General features: G+C 55.4%; 8 protein-coding genes across 8 annotated transcripts; 2 read left to right on the plus strand and 6 right to left on the minus strand.

Moving 5' to 3' along the window:
• Positions 1-36: 36 nt before the first annotated feature.
• Positions 37-927, minus strand: GCG54_00006086 (uncharacterized protein; the record flags this gene model as incomplete). The annotated part of the gene is made up of 1 exon (XM_045406100.1): positions 37-927. One exon carries the CDS (start codon positions 925-927, stop codon positions 37-39), a length of 891 nt encoding a protein of 296 aa, XP_045265483.1.
• Positions 928-1,909: 982 nt separating this feature from the next.
• Positions 1,910-2,841, minus strand: GCG54_00006087 (Pyrroline-5-carboxylate reductase; the record flags this gene model as incomplete). The annotated part of the gene is made up of 2 exons (XM_045406101.1): positions 1,910-2,751; positions 2,802-2,841. 2 exons carry the CDS (start codon positions 2,839-2,841, stop codon positions 1,910-1,912), a joined length of 882 nt encoding a protein of 293 aa, XP_045265484.1.
• A 173-nt stretch (positions 2,842-3,014) lies between these two features.
• GCG54_00006088 (uncharacterized protein) lies at positions 3,015-5,034 on the minus strand (the record flags this gene model as incomplete). Its single annotated transcript, XM_045406102.1, has 6 exons — positions 3,015-3,448; positions 3,509-3,695; positions 3,763-3,938; positions 3,993-4,266; positions 4,319-4,894; positions 4,936-5,034. 6 exons carry the CDS (start codon positions 5,032-5,034, stop codon positions 3,015-3,017), a joined length of 1,746 nt encoding a protein of 581 aa, XP_045265485.1.
• A 351-nt stretch (positions 5,035-5,385) lies between these two features.
• On the minus strand, positions 5,386-5,722 carry GCG54_00006089 (uncharacterized protein; the record flags this gene model as incomplete). The annotated part of the gene is made up of 2 exons (XM_045406103.1): positions 5,386-5,623; positions 5,673-5,722. The coding sequence occupies 2 exons, from the start codon at positions 5,720-5,722 to the stop codon at positions 5,386-5,388; spliced, it is 288 nt and encodes a 95-aa protein (XP_045265486.1).
• A 381-nt stretch (positions 5,723-6,103) lies between these two features.
• GCG54_00006090 (Delta-1-pyrroline-5-carboxylate dehydrogenase) lies at positions 6,104-7,954 on the minus strand (the record flags this gene model as incomplete). The annotated part of the gene is made up of 3 exons (XM_045406104.1): positions 6,104-7,588; positions 7,643-7,750; positions 7,811-7,954. 3 exons carry the CDS (start codon positions 7,952-7,954, stop codon positions 6,104-6,106), a joined length of 1,737 nt encoding a protein of 578 aa, XP_045265487.1.
• A 415-nt stretch (positions 7,955-8,369) lies between these two features.
• GCG54_00006091 (putative proline dehydrogenase) lies at positions 8,370-9,793 on the plus strand (the record flags this gene model as incomplete). Its single annotated transcript, XM_045406105.1, has 2 exons — positions 8,370-8,926; positions 8,980-9,793. The coding sequence occupies 2 exons, from the start codon at positions 8,370-8,372 to the stop codon at positions 9,791-9,793; spliced, it is 1,371 nt and encodes a 456-aa protein (XP_045265488.1).
• A 1,307-nt stretch (positions 9,794-11,100) lies between these two features.
• On the plus strand, positions 11,101-12,077 carry GCG54_00006092 (uncharacterized protein; the record flags this gene model as incomplete). The annotated part of the gene is made up of 3 exons (XM_045406106.1): positions 11,101-11,502; positions 11,582-11,718; positions 11,798-12,077. 3 exons carry the CDS (start codon positions 11,101-11,103, stop codon positions 12,075-12,077), a joined length of 819 nt encoding a protein of 272 aa, XP_045265489.1.
• A 721-nt stretch (positions 12,078-12,798) lies between these two features.
• On the minus strand, positions 12,799-14,065 carry GCG54_00006093 (uncharacterized protein; the record flags this gene model as incomplete). The annotated part of the gene is made up of 2 exons (XM_045406107.1): positions 12,799-13,489; positions 13,557-14,065. 2 exons carry the CDS (start codon positions 14,063-14,065, stop codon positions 12,799-12,801), a joined length of 1,200 nt encoding a protein of 399 aa, XP_045265490.1.
• Between the last annotated feature and the right edge of the window lie 4,333 nt (positions 14,066-18,398).

Consider the following 18,398-nt stretch of genomic DNA (forward strand, 5'->3'; position numbering starts at 1 on the left):
GAGGGGAATTTGTTTATTTCTCTAAAGTATCTATGTCTAATTTCTCTCGCCGTCTAGTCGAGACAGTAGCTCACTTTTGGGAGCTTCATCAGCCCACGTTCTTCTCGGCAACTCAAAAGTAGACGATACACGGCCATATGAGATGCCTCCCAGCTGGGCAATAGGCCGCAGCTTCTCCAGCTCAATGTGGCTGGCATCGGCATTCGTCGCATCTTCCTGCACCCAGAACCGCGACGCCTTGATCAACACCATACCAGCCACGCTCTTCCCCTCCCCATCCGAGTGGTCGCTGAACTCCTTGATGTCGACGACCTTCCCCTCGATGGACAGAACAGACTCTCGCACGCGGGAGGGCCGCACCGTCGTCGAGGGCGCTTCGTGCAGACCCGAGACGTCCCATTCCGATACCCCGTACGGGGCGTCGAGCGACGTCGCATTGACAGCCTCGATCATGTTCTCGGACACCGTGTTGATGACGCACTCGCCTGACTCCTTGAGGTTGCGGTGCGTGTCCTTGGACCGGCCGGCCCTCGCCGAGAAGCCGACCACGAACATGGGCGGATCGTGGTCGATGACCTGGAAGTAGCTGAACGGGGCGAGGTTTTTTGTTGTACCGTCGCCGGAGACGGTGCTGATGAATCCAACGGGCCGCGGCGCGATGCCGGAGATGAGCAGACGGTAGTTGTTGATGGCCGGCCTGTCCGCGGCGTAAGGATCAATTTCGAGGTGGTTTTTGGGCGTGAATCCCGGGACTCCGTCGCCGTACTGCCAGTTAGGGTTCGGATTCTTGGTGACTTGTATCGGAGCATTTGACTTGTCGAAATCAGGCCGACTCGCTTGTCTCTTGTCGAAGTCGTGGATCTTTTCTACTATCTGGCTGCTCGCGGCTGGTGGCGCCGAAGTCGCCGCTACTGCGGAGGAACTCATCCTGAAGTGCGCCGTTGATGCTGCATGAGATTTCCCGGGTCGAACGAAACGTGAGCTTGTTATTGTCAGTTTCGATTCTCAATAAGTTCACGAAACGAGACATACCTCTGGGTAACAATCTGCCTTACAGATCTAGCAATCATTGTGAAGCTTGGCAATTCTTCAGTGAGTTCATTAATAATCAAGTTCTTGTGAATATGCGGAGATGAAAAATTGCTGATATTTCATGCAAACGCAATTCTCAAGTGAGAGCGAGACGTTCGACGAGATCACGCAAAGTCGGGTGCGCGATCCCGACGGGGTGTGGGGCCGGAGAGTGCTCTCCGATGCAGCCCCGGGGACCATGTCTCGGAACTTCAACCGAAGCCATACTCATCTTCGAGGTGTTCGGAGGACTGTGGTTATCGGGTCGATCGCAACTGTGGTCTCTTCTCCGGTGGTTCGCAATTCTGGATTTGGTGGGTGACACGTTCGCGTAGCAAAAACCTTGCTCGATTTCCCTAAAGGAGCTTGATTTTTGATGTATATCTCGGAGTGGGGGAGCAACCAAAGCAATAAATCAGAAAGGGAGTGATTCGAACGCCCGAACTACAAAAAGGATCTGTAGGAGGTTAGGATGCTGCAGGGCTGAAAGGGGGCCAGCCTTAACCACTGCGGCATACACACTCAACAAGCGATCGGAGCCTCGTGACAGAATCGGTGAGGAAACTGCCCTATTCACCCTGAACATGTGATGAGACACCCACAGACAAGGTGAAAGGTGATATAAATGCCCCACAATCGCTCACCTTCACTTTGGAATTCAGGACTTGGGTTAGTCAAAAGACATGGGGTCAGAAGGTGCGGAATTCTTTGATCCACCGGCCTTACACCGTGTGGTTCTCCTAAAATTATCTTCGATTCTAGTGCTTGCAGTTGCGAATATAATGTCCAGAGAGATATGCCTGTATTCAAGCACGACAGGTAGAGACCATGTAATGAATCACCTAGGCTTGCTGAACTGGCGAGACCCGTTGATCACCGCTTCCGCAAACGTTCCTCTCGTCCCAGCTTTCTCTACCGTAATCAACGACTGAATGGTTCCTCCTCTTGGTGAAGAGATTGCTTCCCTCATCAAAGCAGTCTGTTCTCCGTTCTCCAGCACCGACACCAGACCTTGTAATCCTTGGACCACCAAATATCTGGCTTCAGACCTCTTGAGCCCCTCAGCAACAGCACCATCCAGGAGGCCATCCAGAGGTACCGAGATAGTGGCGAGGCAGGCCGTGACTAGCATGGAACCAACATTCATCAAGTCAGGCGGCAGGATCCTCAACTTTCCAACGCGCGAGAAAATAGATTTCAAAACGTGTGTTTCCTGATCTGGCAGGTTGTCGGGAATTTCCAGCACAGTCATCGACTGCCGATAGCGACACGCGACGGTGGGGAGGGCACGGGTGAAGTGTATGCACCTCTTGCTCTTCATTCCAACACCATTAGACGATGCCAGCTGATTGAGCTCTTCTACTGTCAGCCCTGCAAGCATGCTGACTACCAGCTTTCCCTCGAGCGCATCCAGGAAGCCCGGAGTGTCGAATACACCGGCAGCCATGTATGGTTTGAAGCCGAGGATGACGATGCCTCCCGCTTCAGCAGCTTTCACCGGCTCGCCGTGAGTGATTTTGACTCGGCTGGCGTCCTCTCCCAGTGACTCGGAAAGCATACCGGCCGATCTCGACGTCTTTGTACATGCGATGAAATGAAATTCGTCTGGCTTTGGGACTTCTGGATTAGGTGACGCGCAAGAATCGAGGAGCCCGCGGAGCAGAGCAGAGCCCATGGAGCCTGTCGTACATTCGTCAGCAATCTATCAGTTGAGATGATGAGTAACATACCGCAGCCGATGAAGGAGATAGTCTGCTTCTCTGTTACCATGGCGGATTGCTGCATATCGTGACTCCAGTGACAGTCCGCAGGTTTCCATTCGACATTTGGAACGCATCAGAATCGCCATCATTCCAAAATCACGTTGGTTGCAACTGTCGGGTCGTCTCTCCCGACACCCTCGGCACCCCATTCTTCATCCTTGATAAGGACCTGCAGCCGGATCAGCTTCCGCTAGCCCCTCCTCCGAATCCGCAGTCCATCGCTGCCAAGAAGTCGGGCATGTCCAATTGATCGGCCCAATCGAGTAAGGCATTGGAGGAAGGTTCGAGGCAATCCATCGCGGTAAAGTCCCTGTCCGGCTCATCGATGTACTCCGGAACCGGCCACTGGGTGTCGTCTCCGGGATCCAAACCGGATGGGTCGGAGGGCCCAGAGTAGCGAGGGGTAATCGATTCCAAGGTCCTCTCTAGCTGCTGAAGCTCTTGTTGACGCAGCGGTGCGACCACACTGCCATTATCGACCATATGCCGGAGTATGTGGTTGATGTCGTCCCGCCACCCGCTGTCGGGAAGCAGAGAAGGACTGATGACCCGGAGGAGATGAAGTAGAAAGGCCGAAGAGTACGCATCCTCCAAGTCGAAGGGCATGAAGGATTCTGTAACCGCTTTGGTCAGCTAATGTTGTTCTCGCATAGATCAAACATGTTAAGAGCTACCTAGAAGGTCCCCTTCACTAAGCACAAACAAGGTCCGGAGAGTCGTACGCGCCGAGTCAACGCAGGACCGCAGGATCGACGACATCGGCGGCCGCAGTTCTAGGCTCTCGAAATGTTCGGAGTTTGCGCGCTCTAGGTGCAAGTGAAGAGCACACATGACCAGAGGTCTTGTTGTCAAAACGACACACTGTGAGTCTCTTGGTCAGCTGCGAAGGGCCCTGGTGTCGAATATGATGATTTTAGATTATACGTACGTGGTGATACGAAAGCATCAACCTCAAGACTGTTCGAGATGCCCTTGGAATCTGGCCGTCAAAATGCGTGTCCAAGAGATCATGGAGCTCCGTTGAAATCTGCGCCAGTGTGCGAAGATTCGACTGAATGTGTTTGACAAGAGAGCCGTCGAACTCGTGACCGACACCATACACGGCTACAAAACGTCAGTGTCCTTTTGATTCTCAGTCCGGCGGTCTGATGAGCTCACTCGTCAGGATTGTCGCCATCAACCGTGACAAGCGCACGTGTAGAGACATGCTCAGAGCTTCCAGAGAGTTGCTAGTCAAGCACGGAAGCTGGGCAGTGATCTGCTGGTTATGGATGCCGGCGGTACCGCCCATAAGCGCGGAAAACTCGGAATCGATAATGTGAGTGACCCAGAAGATGAGATTGTATCGGCGTGAGAGTTCGGGCCCAAAGATGTGCTCCGGCATGTGGCGATGCATGCCTATACACACACAAAGGCGCGACGCCTGTCCGATCTGCAAACAACGTCAGTCGTCTTGGATGAGAATCCAAGAACTTGAGGCTTACATATTGGAACGCTGCGACTCTCAGATCGATGGATTGCAGATAGACGGCTGCCAGCACAAGAACCTGCACCGAAAGCAACGAGTCCCCGCCCAAGTCGCCTTGTCTAGGCAGCAGCGTCATTGCTCTTTCTGCAAACGCGTGGCCCGGCGGCTTCCCACGAGCGCACCTCCTCCGAAGCACAAACGCTTTTCCAAATGCCAGGATGAGAAGGTGCTGGGCGTACCAGAGCCGACAAGAGGCCGCCTTACGTGCCGGGTTTTCGTACAGCTCATTTAGGTTTTTGAGGTAAGTGCTTTCGTCTATCAAATGATTCAGCAGGCCAAAGTATGACTTGGCTGCGTAAAACAACGACTTTGAAAAGTCGATGGAGGGCAAGTCGGACACGACTGGGACGTCGCCCCGTTGGGTGGAATGCCACTCCATCTCGCAGGCTTTACCATCGGTGTTGAAGGGGTCGAGCGTGCTTTCGGTCCCTGGCGACATCGTTCTGCCTAACAGTCCGAGGACTCTGCGACAGAACGCCCAAGACGAGGACGGCGCCATGTACCCTACGGAGAGAATCAATTGACAGTCGGGCTTTCAGGAGGGAGGCGTGAAGGTTGCAGGGGTTCACTTACAGAATCGTCCTTCTGCAGGGCGGAATGGAGGGTCATGCTCTTCAGGACGACTCTTCTTGAGTAATGACTGGATTTCATCGTGATCTGTTGAATCATCATCGTCCACAGGTCTGCCCAAAGATGATACAGCGATGCCGATGGAAAGGGGTCTGTCGCCAGATACGTTTGTTGTGTCTGTCTCCGCTTGATCTAAGATATTCCTCAACTTAGCAATTCGGTCAAATAAAGATGGAGCATTTCAAATACTTTGATCAGTAATGCCAGATCCTCTGCGGTTCCAGCTTGGTTGAATCGCTTCCTCTTGGATTATGCTGGCTCCTACGGTCCTCAACCGTCTGGCGCTATTTCGCCCGTCCAATGTCGACAAGGCTTCCCTCTCGATTCTCCCATCTTCGAGGTCAGTTGACGTCCTTGGCGTCACTTCGTCTGATGAACGATCTCCTCCTCTTGTCAGCTGATGTGATTGTTGAAGTTCCAAAAGGTAGCTGCAGCACAGAGAGCAAGACACGAGGTCAGCACAAAGATGAACCCCGAGTGACCAGGAAAATGGATTCTATTGGCGGACCTCTCAGGGACGAGAACTCGTTTAATGCCCGGCGCATATACACATGTCTCGCTCTGACGCTCACACCGAGCGCATGGCTGCCGGCCGGAGCATTTGACTTTCATTGACCGACATCTCTCACACCTAAGGTATGTTTGTCAGCTCGGGTCCGACCTGTCTTTGAGACACGTACGCTCTGGAGCATTTCTTGGTGACGCGATGACCGTTCCGTGGAGTCGACATGGTCTGTAAGCCTGAAGCGTGGTCAGGAGAGCGCTGTGTCGGAGGCGCGATCCCGACGTCTTATGTAGCGCACGGGGCAGGCCGCTTTCGGAGCCCGGCTCGGGACCGGGGGCCCGATGTGCGGGAAGTCCCACGATAGCTCCTTATCTACAAACGCGGGGTGGCGGGGTCAACATCCTAGCTGCATCACCATGCGACGCAGTGATCTCGTAATTTGCTGCATTTGGGTCGTCTACGCGACAGTGACATGTCGCATGGAGACGAAAAAAGTAGGTAATAGCGGTGGCCACCGACGACAACCTAAAGCATTCAGACATCACCAATTGTTCTGCTGAGATTGTCCAAGAAACTGAATTGACTGCTACGCTAATTCAATAACCATCAAGCATCATTCGATGGGTACTGCACCCTCTCTAGAGGAACAAAGTCCTCCTTGATAGACCTCACACTTGCAAAACGCTGCATGTGCGCCATGGTGCCGGTCTTGTCGTTCGTGCCAGAGTCACGGCTTCCGCCGAATGGCTGCTGAGCAACCAGAGAGCCGGTGCACTTGCTGTTGATATACAGCATTCCCGCGGCATGCTTGAGGGCAGTCTGCGCCTCTCTGGACGCGTATGGATCCTTGGCAAAGATGCTGCCGGTGAGGCCATAACGGGATGTCGTATCCAGGGTCTTCAACGTCTGCTCCCACTCCTCATCAGGATACACGTACACGCCTAGGATGGGACCGAACAGCTCGCGAGACATGATATCATGCCGCGGGTTGGACGTCCTGTACACGGTTGGGTGAACAAAGAATCCCTCGGCCTTAGAAGCTTTGCCGCCCGCGACGAGCTCCAGCTCCGGGTCCGTCTCGGCATCCTCAATCACCTTGGCGAGTTTGTCGAACGAGCGCTCGTGGATGACTGGCGTGATGAAGTTGCTAAAGTCCTCCACGTCCCCGACCTTGAGCTGCGCGATCTGCTCTTCCAGGTGACGGCGGAACTCGGGCCAGACGGATTCAGCCACGTACGCTCTCGACAGCGCCGAGCACTTTTGTCCCTGGTACTCGAACGCCGCGCGAACTGCGTGGAACGCAGCGCTCTTGACGTCGGCAGAGGGGTGTACGATGGTCCAGTTCTTTCCCCCGGTCTCTCCGACGACGCGAGGGTAGGAGTTATAAGTGCCCCTGCCGACGTGGTCGCCAATTTTCTTCTGGATGCCTTTGAAGACTTGGGTTGAACCGATGAAGCTCAGACCCGCGAACTCGGGGCGTTTGAGAATGGTGTCCGTCACCTCCTCTGCGTCTCCAGGGATTAGCTGCACTACGTCCTTGGGTAGACCGGCTTCCAGAAGGATCTGGTGGAGAAGGTAGGCGGAATGAAGGGCAGAATCCGAAGGCTTCCAGATCACAACGTTTCCAAGCAGCGCAGAGGGCCCGATGAGAGTGGCTCCGAGGGCAGTGAAGTTGAACGGGGCAATGGCATAGACGAAACCCTCCAAAGGCCGGTACTCCAGCTTGTTCCACTGTCCTGACGGGTGAACCTTTGGCTGTTGGGAGAAGAGGCACCAGGCCTCCTGGATGTAGTAACGGAAGAAATCGACGGTCTCAGTAGGCGCCTCGATTTCTGCCTGCCACACGTTCTTGCCTTGGCCTATCATCGTTGACGCGACAATTTCCTGCCGGTATTTGCCGGCAATGAGCTCCGAGGCGCGCAGGAAGATGGCCGCGCGATCTTCAAACGGGAGGGCCTCCCAGGCTGGCTTGGCCTTGAGGGCAGCATCCACCGCGGCGTTGACTTGCTCCGAGTCTGCAATGGCGTACTCGGCGACTGCTTCGCGGTGCTTGGAGGGGTTCAGCTGCCGGCGTGTTGAATGCGTTTTCACCTGACTGCGTCAGTCGTCTGTCCTTCTCAACATGGAAGCAAGATCGCGTATCACCTTGACGCCGTCGATGGTTATCGGGACCTGAACCGGCATCTGGCTTTTCAACTTTCGTAGTGATTCTAGGAGACGTGCCCTCTCTGGAGAGCCTTTGGCGTATTCCAACTACAAGCCCATGGATTAGAATCGATCACTCCCTCCCCTCAAGTAGTATGGGAGACGCACCATCGGTTCGTTCTCAAATTTGGGAGGGTGAAGGAGACTCAGAAACCTCCTGCCACGACTCCGGGGCTGCGTGCGTGATGTGCACACTCGCAACACAGGACGTCCATAGCTCTGGGAGGTGCAAAAGGTCCTCATACTTGCCATTTTGAAACGAAGTGAGTGTAGGAGCACAGAATGGATCTCTGTACTCGGTCGCTCCTTGGCTTTTCAATGTGATAAGTTGGACCAAGATGGTGGAGGGCTCGGGAACGCCATCCCGATCCCCATTCTCGCGCCCCCCTCAGCCGTCGATATCCGGCAGATAGCACAGAGGATCACGGGGTAATGCAAAATGATCTCACATGACAATGAGAAGAAATGAGGGGTAGCCATGGCAAGATAAGACGTCGGGATGGCATTCCGGGCATAGGAGTTGATAGCGAGTGTAGTGCGTAACTCGAAAGACGATGAGCAAAGTTCCGGATGCCGTTGTTTATCAGCTAGGTTTCGCCCAGGGTAGTGCGCCCAGAAGAGTACGATTAGACGAACCTTCATACTGTCTCCAGCCATTCCGTTCAACATGCCTCTTCTCACCGCTGCCACAAGGCCAACCGTCAAGGCCGCCAGCATCCTTGGCGTACGCTTCTCCAGTCACGTCCAGTTAGTCAAGCAGAACAGTTGGGACTCTGAGAAGACGCCGCCAACAGCACTCTCTCGACTACCGACAAAGACGCTCCTTAGATCATTACTCCTGACTTCCTTGATGCGCCGGCGCTGGATCTCACGTCCCTCTCTGGCTGCACTCGATTACATCACCAAGTCAAAGAGCACACTCCTTAACCCTGATAAGAACCCTGCCCTGAATAAGCTGCTGCGCTGGACCATCTACAATCACTTTGCCGCAGGCACATGCCATCAGGAAGTCGTTCGGTCTACCGCGGAGACCAAGAGCATCGGATATCATGGAGTCATCATGGGCTACGCCAAGGAGTTTGTACTCGAAAACCCGTCTGGCACACAGTCCGTCGAGGTTGAGAATGGATACAGCCAATGCCACTACCGAGTGGTCGAGGATTGGAAGCAGAGTACGTTGGAAACCCTCCGCATGATTCAGCCTGGAGACTTTCTCGCCGTCAAGTAAGCTTCCTTTCACAGACTTGCAAAAACTCCATCGCTTACTCGGTGAATAGAATCACAGGAGCAGGCGCCATAGCTGTCGATGCCATGATGGCGCGGAAGCCGATGCCCAAAGTCATCGCTGATGCCATGGACGAAATCTGCCTGGAAACGCAACGACAAGGATCCAAACTTTGGATCGATGCCGAGCAGCAAGCCCTGCAGCCCATCCTGGACAATTGGACGATTGACTTCATGAGGAACTACAATAGAAATGGCCAGGCCTTGGTATACAACACCATCCAGGCCTACTTGAAAGGCTCAAAGGCAAACGCCCATCGCCACATTCAGCTTGCCGCCGAGGAGGGCTGGACCGTCGGCGTCAAGCTGGTTCGCGGTGCCTACATCGAGCACGAGGATCGCTCGCTGATCCATGATACGAAAGAAGAGACGGATCGGTCGTATGACCTCCTCGCGGATGTTTTCATTGCGCAGAAGACGCCGGATGATGCAGCTCACCTGCAGTTTCCTTCCTCGGCGTTGTTCGTGGCGACGCACAACGCTGCCAGTGCCAACAAGGCGCTGGTGAAGTACCACGAGAGACTTGAAGCTGGGCTTCCCACAGTCGGCAAGCTGGACTGTGGCCAGATTACGGGCATGGCAGATGAACTTAGTTGTCAGCTGCTGCAGACCCTAGAGCAGCGTCCGAGGGGGGTGAAAGACGAGATTTCATCTCCTGGGGTTTTCAAATACATGATTTGGGGATCGGTTTCCGAGTGTCTTGGGTACCTGCACCGTAGGGCCATCGAGAATCGGGATGCGGTTGAGCGTACGCAGCACATGGTTAAAGCGCTCAAGAGAGAGCTGCGCCGGCGTGTACTTGGCTAGGACTGCCTGGTTTGGGTGGTGACTTGTGTTTCTGCGCATGGAAATGATATGAAATTTGACTGTAGGATTCAAATCCAAAAGTGATGGACGAAACAAGTAAAAATAAACCCACGGTACGGGATTCGAACCCGTAATCTCTGGCATGTTCACGTACGACGTGAGGGGACCAGAGTCGCTACCCGGTGCGTCACCGCGGCTTGTTGATTTGTTGGAGGTTGAGAGTGAGGATTGGGAACAAAGAGGCAGCGGTTTGTTGTGAGCTTGATCGTCTTGCCTTGGAGGGAAAGGGGAGGAAGGGGCGAGGAAAGAAGGTGATTGAAACGCAGGTCGTTCCTTCCCTCTTTTCCTGTGTTCGCATATGCCACTAGGAATAATGACTTTAAGCGGAGCAACTAATGAAGTCGAATCTTAATAAAAGGACTCAGCTAGGTAAGTAGTTCTGTGGCTGCTGAGTAGAATAAGATGAAGGACTTGAATGTTTCCTAAGGAAGCGAGGGGGAAGCTCCTCAACTTACCCTAGTATCTAATGGTGACTTTGGAGAAGAGCCTTTCCATCAATCTTACGGGTGTCATTTGGATATCCCCAACCATTCTTCACGGCCAAGAAGACGCTCATTCCTCAAAGACATTTACAAAATTACATTTAAGAACACGTAGAATATCATCCCCTAATAGAGACAGCAAACTCGTGCCTTGTAATCTGTTCCTGCTCCATACACTTCACTACGCACCGTGGCACGTTCATATCGTGCTTGACAGATATCAAAGTCTGCTCTTGCATCACGCATGTCGTCGGAGCATGACCCACGACAAGAAAACCCCCGAAGCTTGGCTTCCATCATCAACGCTGCTGCATGGCCAAGCCCGGAGCCGATCTGACCCTGCAGTGAGGCCCGCAGACAGAGTATCATCCATTGGACGCGCCGCCGGCCGCATGGATGGGGAGACTGATGAAGACCTTGCCACGAAACAACGGGCAGGTTGCACGGGGAGCCAAGCTTGTCCGCAGCCCAGATAGAGCTGACGTCGAATTGACTTTGTGGAAACTCGGCCGAGCGCACCGGACCCCAGCACCACGTACACCACTCTAGCGGGGGTACCCGGCACCATCCCACCGCCAAGACCTGCACGCGAGCCTCCGTCACCTGCCCGTGCTTTCGCGCCGGAGCCCCCACCTCCACCGCCCACCACAGACGCGTCCCGGGACAGCCGCCAACCGAAACTTCCACCGTCAACCGCAAAATCGCAATCGCATCCTCGACCCTGCGACGACTACACATCCTCCTGGCCCCGTCTCACCAGCGAAAATGTCCGCCCCAGATAACTCACAACCACAACCACCGCCCGACGACGAAGCGCAGCAGCAACCCGAGCAGCAGCAGCAGCAGCAGATCAAAACATCACAGTCGCAAGAGGACCAGCAGCAGCAACAGCAGATCCAAGACCAAGTCCAACAACAACAGCAAAATGACGACCAGCAACAGCAGCCGCCCGCCTCCCCGCCCCTGCCGCAGAAACACACCGCCGTCACCCCGGGCGTGCGCGCGGGCTACTTCATAAAGACGTACGACCGCGCCCTCCAAAAGACGCTCGAGACGGTCCGTTACGACAACTTCGCGTCCTGCTTCCCGACCATCGCCGCCCACGCGCCAAACACCCTGCGCAACGTGCAGAAGCAGATGGTGGACTACCTCGAGGAGCGTTGCAACGTGCGTCTGCCGCCTTTCTCCTCCCATTGAGGACGTATTCCCGAGGAGAAGCAACTGCTGACGGTCTATAATACTGCAGAAAGATTTCCAATCGATCCTCGTCGACCGCGACGTCGTCAAGAAGCTGAATGAGCTCGAGAGTCTAGTCAGCGACGCCGAGAGGAGGCGGCAGGAAAGCAACAACAACGCCGGCGACGACATCGAGGAACCAATCCCGTACGCGGCACCCCTACCCCCCTTCCTTTTCAGCTCACCGACCCAATTCGCACGTTACTAACACGAAAGCTTTGCCCAGACCGCACCTGCTACCCCCCGAAGACGTGATCACAGCTCACCTCGCCCCGCGGCTGGCATCACAACAATCCCACCTGAACGCGCGCCTGCAGAACGCCCAGGCGTCCAACGAGTCCCTCTTCGCCGCGATCCAGTCCCAGCGCGCCGAGATCGAGGCCCTCCTGGCGCAGCTGGAGGGCCACGTTGCCGATATTGACGGGGCGAACGCCATGTTAGGAGACGTGGCACCCGAGTTGGCGTCGGAGGCGCGGGATGCCGAGGCGCAGATGTCGGGGATGTGAAGTCGGGGAGGGGAGGCTCCATGGCTAGGTCTTGGCGTTGAATAGGGGACGACTACGTTGAAATCGCGATACCAATTTGCATTCGGAGGACACGTGTGTGTTACATGGCGGCGTGGAGATGAAGTTATGATCATACCCAGGGTTCAGGCGTTTCCGGTAGGCCAGAGGCTCATGTCACAATTCGGCAGGAGTCGACATCACCAAATGAAAAAAGAGACAGATTGAGTTTCATTGTGTCAATTGTCAGCCATATCGCAGTAAACTATATACAACCCCTGCGTAGCCCCGATTGTTGACGGGAGCCTGGCCCCAATCGTTCACACAACTATGCTCGCAAAGGCCTCGCAATGCCGACGCTCAGTATGCGCAATAGAAAAGTAAAGGAAATGGAGCGACGGTGTGTCCCGCCGCCTGCAACGCCGCCCAATGATGAACATGCACGGCCAGTAATGCTCCCTCGCCCGCCATGATGACAAAGGAGATGGAAGAGGAAATGGGTAAAGAAAAAACAAGCCATCCGAATGCTGATGCCGCGCCGTACCGCCCCGAGTTTTGTTTTGGCCGCCAGACCTTTGCCCTGGTAGTGGGTAAAAGAAAAACCGTTTCGTTCGAATCTTGCGATTCTTCCTCGTTTCAATGTAAAGAGAAGGCCCCGTGGAAGGGGCTGGGGTATGGATATATGTGCAGTAGACTGGGTATATGAGGGGAAACGTTGGCAAGGCTAGATCCTCCTGTTTTCGGTGTGGATGACTTGCCAAGGTCCAAAGAAGTCGATCTCGCCGTACGCTGGTGGAAGCACCCGGATCATGCGACCCGTCGCCCAGTCCACGAACCACTGCTTCCCTTTGCTGATGATGTAATTTGATTTGCGCGGGCTCTTGAACAAAAGCACCGAGTAGCAAAGCTTGGCATAGAGCAGGTCGTGGGCGGAGGTCCACTGGTGTTCGGGCGACCACTTTCCAGTGTCGGGGTCGATGGCTTCATTGGGGTACGACGTCGTCGACAGCCGACTGCTGATGGGCTCGTTGTTCCGGGCGTATGACGGGCCGACGGTCGACTGCGTGTCTGCCGCGATGCTGTCGAGGGTGTTGAGAACATCCAGGACAGGCTCATTTGACGACGCCGGGAACGGATCAGGCTCGTTCGAGGCCACCTGGCGCAGGACAGGACTGATGGGTCGTGGCGTGGGTACCGGGTAGTGGTTTGTCTGTGCCGGTGTCTGGCCACGGAACCAGCGGATACGTTGGATGCGGGGGATGCTCTGGTCGCGGGGATAGTCGCGCTCGTCGATGGGTGCCGCGACGTCGATGGCAGCGAACAATGCTTCCAGCCACTTGACAAAGGTAGTCAGCTCTATACACGAGAGCAGGAACTGGTCCGTCTCGGCCCTGACACGGATGGTATATCGACGCCTGGGTGGCAGTCAGTTTCTTGGCAAGTCTTGGCATCAAAATGAGGCTGAGAATAGAGGCAACATACTTCTTGTAGTCGGCAGCAATACCCACGTCGGCGTGCTGGAGACTGTACGTCCTATCGAGCGAGGACTTCTTGACCCACGGCGGGTTGTCTGGCGAGATTGTCGGCCCGTCCCTCGACCTGCCCCATCCCCAATCCTTCTTCACGTTGTAGAAATTCAAGGCGGTGCCGCGCAGCTGCACAAAGGTGGTGTGCCAATTCCTGTCTTCCGCCCTCTTTGTGGTGTTTTCCACCTCCATCTTCTTCACCCATACGCCCTCCAACTCAATGTCGCACGAGTACTCGGGCAGCTTCTCCTGGACCCCATAGTCGGCGACGGCGCTGCCGGCAAGGGGACGTCCTGGGCCGGACTCCCTCTCGTAGGGAGGTGGTTGAGATGGTCGTCTTAAAGGGGAAGTCATGACTTCCTGGTAGAAATAGTCCTCCTCCATCGATAGTCGCCGCCGGAGAGGCGGCGGCTGGGCAGCGGTAGTAGATGGTCCATTTCCGCGGTCTTCAATGCGGGGATCCATGGGGTGGGCGAGGTTTTATATGACAGGAGGACTGTTGTGAGCCGGCGACAGGCGAGTCGTGTCAGGCCAGGACCACCATGCGGCGGGTGGCAGCGGAGGCAGAGGCCCGTTCCCGTGCGTCTGTCTCGGACAGGTTCCCTTGCGACGGGGGATTTCACGAGATGTGCTTGGCCCTGGGGTTATGCCGACCCGCAAATGTTCATGGTGAGGGCCTTTTGTCGGCGGCTCTTTTCCAAGGGCCGCACGGGGCAGAGTAACGTAAAACAAATGCAAAAGGGCCTGGAGCGAGGACCGGTAGATGAGATGAGATCGAGGGGAGTGGGTAAAACAAAGTCAGGTACGTATGTATGGATGGCGGATGGAGACGTAGTGTAGTGTGTGAGAGAAGGATGGAGACGTGGAACGGGGTTGTGGAAGGACTGGAGCCCGCGCGCGGTGTGGTGTGTGGATTCTCGGTTCAGTCCACGAGAGAGAGGAGTGTGAAATGAAGATGTGCCTGCCGGGTTTGTTACTCTAGCGAGAAGCGAGAGCAGCGGTGGCGATGATGAGCGACAGGTCTAAGAGCGCCCCTTCCAACGACCGGGCGTTCGACCGTTCGTGCCTTGGCTGAGGTAGGAGAAGGAGCCACTTGAGCAGAAGGGGAGAAGACTGAGAGAGGGACAGAGAGTTGGGTTGAAAAGTCAAGGTTGCAATGGGCTGGCGGGAAGAGTGAAGCGGAGCGGGAGGCGTCGAGTCATCGAGTGGTGCCGGGCGCAAAAGAAGAGCCGCTTAACAAGGTTGGACTGAATAGGAAGCCCGATGAAGGGAGGAGTAGTAGCAGCAGCAACAGGCCAGCAGCAGAGGCAGAGGCAGAGGCAGAGGCAGAGCAAGCGCAGGACAGCCGGATCTGAGGGAAGCGGTTCCCGTGCAGGGCCGACGACGCGTGAGAGAATGGAGACGAAGTCCGGACCCGTCCAACGAAGGCAGCCAGTCTGTGGTCGAGGACCAGGGCCGCAAGGGGGGACTTGGCTCTGGGGGCGGATCTCATGCGCATCGGACGTCGGGTCAGACCAGGGACAGGGCTTGTTGAAGAGCAGCGGGTGGAACGTGGTAGAGTTGCTGGCAGGAACGGCGTGATATGAAGAAAGAATAGAGTAACAGAAACCCGCCGTGCGTAAGGGTTAGGTACGAATAGGTACGGTGCGGTCCTGTGTGGTGTGTGATCCAACGTCCTGGGGTCGGCCGAGAGCTGTGCAGTAGCACTCGCCGTAGTCCTCCTAGCTAGGTGGTGGTCCAGAGACAGAGACAGAGGATGATGGATGGATGGATGGGTGGATGAGACCTCGATCGAAGCAAGGGCGTGCAGAGAGGCGTGAGCCGAGTGGAACAACAGTTCAACCGCGGCAAGGTACGAAGTACACCGAATAATGTATGTCGTCGACGATGGGAGGAGGGAAAAGCCAGAAGGGCATGCGCTCCAGACGGGATTCGTTGGAAAAGCGTGGGAGGCGCGGTTCGAGCTGGATGCAATGCGATGGAATGGATGCGAAGACGAGGAAGGCGCGCTACAATCGGGCCCTGTCGGAATTTTTGCTAGTATTAGGTGATTGACATCCGTGGACCGTAGCTTGGGGACGAGTGAATAAACGATAGGTGTGGTGAAGGGAGGGAAGAGGAGAGATGGAGGCTCGGATTCTGACCGGGCGGGAGGCGTCGTTGTATCGATAGCTTAGCGATCCATCAACCGTGGGCGACCAGGGACGTGCGACACATTGGCCATGCTTATCCCAAAAGGGGCGTTTTTTTGCGCTTGGGCGGGTTCGCGGAGTTGTGTACTGTGTCGTACGGAGTATCCGTATTGTAGGTTGTCAATGAAAAGTAAACCTACTAAAGTTCCCTAGGAATTGGAGGCCGTGGTTGGATGAACGGTTGGTCCAGGACAGAATGCGAACACATCAGGACAGGACAGGACAGGACAGGCTGGGCTGAGAGCGACAGTGGATGGACCAGCGACGGCGACACACACTCACTCACACACCACGACACACTCAGGTTCAGGCGGGCAGGCAAGACGGGGGTGTCACGGATGCGGCAGGCTGACATGGAATTAACAAGGGAAAGGGCCGTCAACAAGCAATTGGCATTGGCAAGGCAAGGTAGGGTAGGGTAGGGCGACGTCGGTGCCGATGATCGTCAAGACGAACCCTCGGCGCCCACTGGAACCGCGAGTAATTCTCGGGCTCTCACTGGACAGAGGAGACTCTGGCAGAGAAGAAAAAAAAAAAAAAAAGGTCCTCCTCTCCGTGAACAAGAAACAGAAACAGCAGAGCAGCGCCGAGTGGACCGAGGCCTTTTGCAGAGCGTCCTAACCCGAGTTGGTAGGTGAAAGGGTGCAGCGACCGGGGTGGCGCGGGTTCAGAGGTACTTTTTGTTGGACCAGCAGCTGGTGATGCTACTTTGCCGTCCGTCTCGGTCGCCCACTGCGGCAGGGCAAAGGTACCTTTGTGAGGGCCGTATGCCAGGTGTGGACTGGAACGAAATACGCCGTCACCTCACCTGCTGGCAACTGGATTAGTGCTTTATAGTCCAATCCAAGGCACGTCGTACTTCATAAGGTCCCTCAGTAAAAGGTATGGATGGATGGTGGTACGGTTAGCCGACGGGCTAGAAGGGGTAATAACCCGGAGAAGAAAGACTCGATTACAGGCTGTAAGTGGACGACCATGCCTCATGAACATGACAGCCTCTGTATATGTGATGCAAGGCCAGGCCTGCCTCGATTGCGGGTGAGGTAGTTGTCGGTCAGGTCCATGCTGAACGACTTTACTTGGGTAGTAGACTCTACAGAGTGGTCTACCTGCCTTCCATAGTGGTGATGACTAGCGGCGAATCGTTTGAAGCAGAAGCAGACGATAGATAGGTCAGGTGAATGGATGAAAGGCAGGAAGGGGAATCCAATGGCACCAATTACGGCATCACGGCACAGAAAAGGCGGGGGGTCTAGGCCCCCGGCGTGGCCCCTCCACTGTGCCTGTGCCTGTGCCTGTGCCTGTGCCTGTGCCTTCCATGGCTCTCGAGTCGGACCTGGCCCGACAAAAAGTCATTGTCTCTGTCCATTGTTGCATTCTCTCTAGCCTCTCAACATGGTCTCATGTCAAGTACAGCAGGTGGTATTCAAATAGTTTCTCCGTATGTCACAACAACTGCCTGGAACACAACTCGGCCGCAGCCGTAATTGCTTTCGACAACTGCAACTTTACTCGCATCCAACCAGCAGCCCGGGCTGCCTTGCGAGAATAGTACGCGTCATTCAATTTACCGGCAACCTCAGATTAAACGTTCGGGAACACAGACGATGCCTGTTTGTTCGCACAGGCGCTGCGCTGCGCTTTGCTGCCTTTCTCCTTGACAGTGGAAGCCTCCGAGACTCCGTGAGTAAACGTTTCTCCGTATTATCCACCTAGGTGCTTGGATGACAAAACCTGGCCGTCGGGATCTACTGGAACGTATCGAGAAAAGCACCTACCTTACTTACTCTGTAGTACCGAAGGTACCCTAAGGAAGGTACTGCGTAAGTAAGCGGGCAGTCGCCATGCCCGACAACGAGGCCAACACCAAGACCAAATAGGTCAGATATCCGCCGCCGTGCCCGTACCAACACAATCCCTCATTTGCAAACCCCGGTCTCTCCTATCCATTCCGCCAACTTGCCGCGCAATCAAGCATTTCCTAACCATCCATGTCGCCATGCCTTTTTTTCTCGTCCTCGGTGGCCTAAGCTGAGGCACGCCGTAGACGCCGGCCGGTCCCAAGCTGCCTGCCACCACCACCACCGTCCCAGTGGCTGCCCTCCGTCCCTTTCCGCCCGCCTTCGTCCTCGCTGGGCTTTGCTACCTCGGAGATCTCTTGGCTCTGCACTGCAAGTCATTGGTGGAGGGGGGAAGCTACGGCGTGCCGTCACAACGGGTGCAAGGCCAAGCACAATGCACATGGCGATCCCGTCCCCAAGTGGCTTGGGCACAATAATCGGCCGAGAGGCCATTCTGCCCGCTACCGACCTTCTGCTGAAACGAGACAACCAACGGCGTGTGCCTTGGAGGGGAAAAACCACACAGACACACCCATCCAAGACATTCTTCCTTTTCTCCTGCGGATAGAAGCGACGCCGGGGCTGGCCACTCTCTTTCTCTCTGCCCGCTGCTCGCTCGCTGGCACACGGCATCCGTAGGTACCTTATGTTTGTTGACGACAAGAAACAGAAACAGACGTGCATGAACGAAACGGGAATTGGCAACGCTACGACCAGCGGCTCGTCCGAACCATCTGTCACCCTTTCGCACTCACACACGCGCAC

This window comes from Colletotrichum gloeosporioides (assembly GCF_011800055.1).
Source record: "Colletotrichum gloeosporioides strain Lc1 chromosome Unknown consensus_36, whole genome shotgun sequence".
NCBI classification, from domain to species: domain Eukaryota; kingdom Fungi; phylum Ascomycota; class Sordariomycetes; order Glomerellales; family Glomerellaceae; genus Colletotrichum; species Colletotrichum gloeosporioides.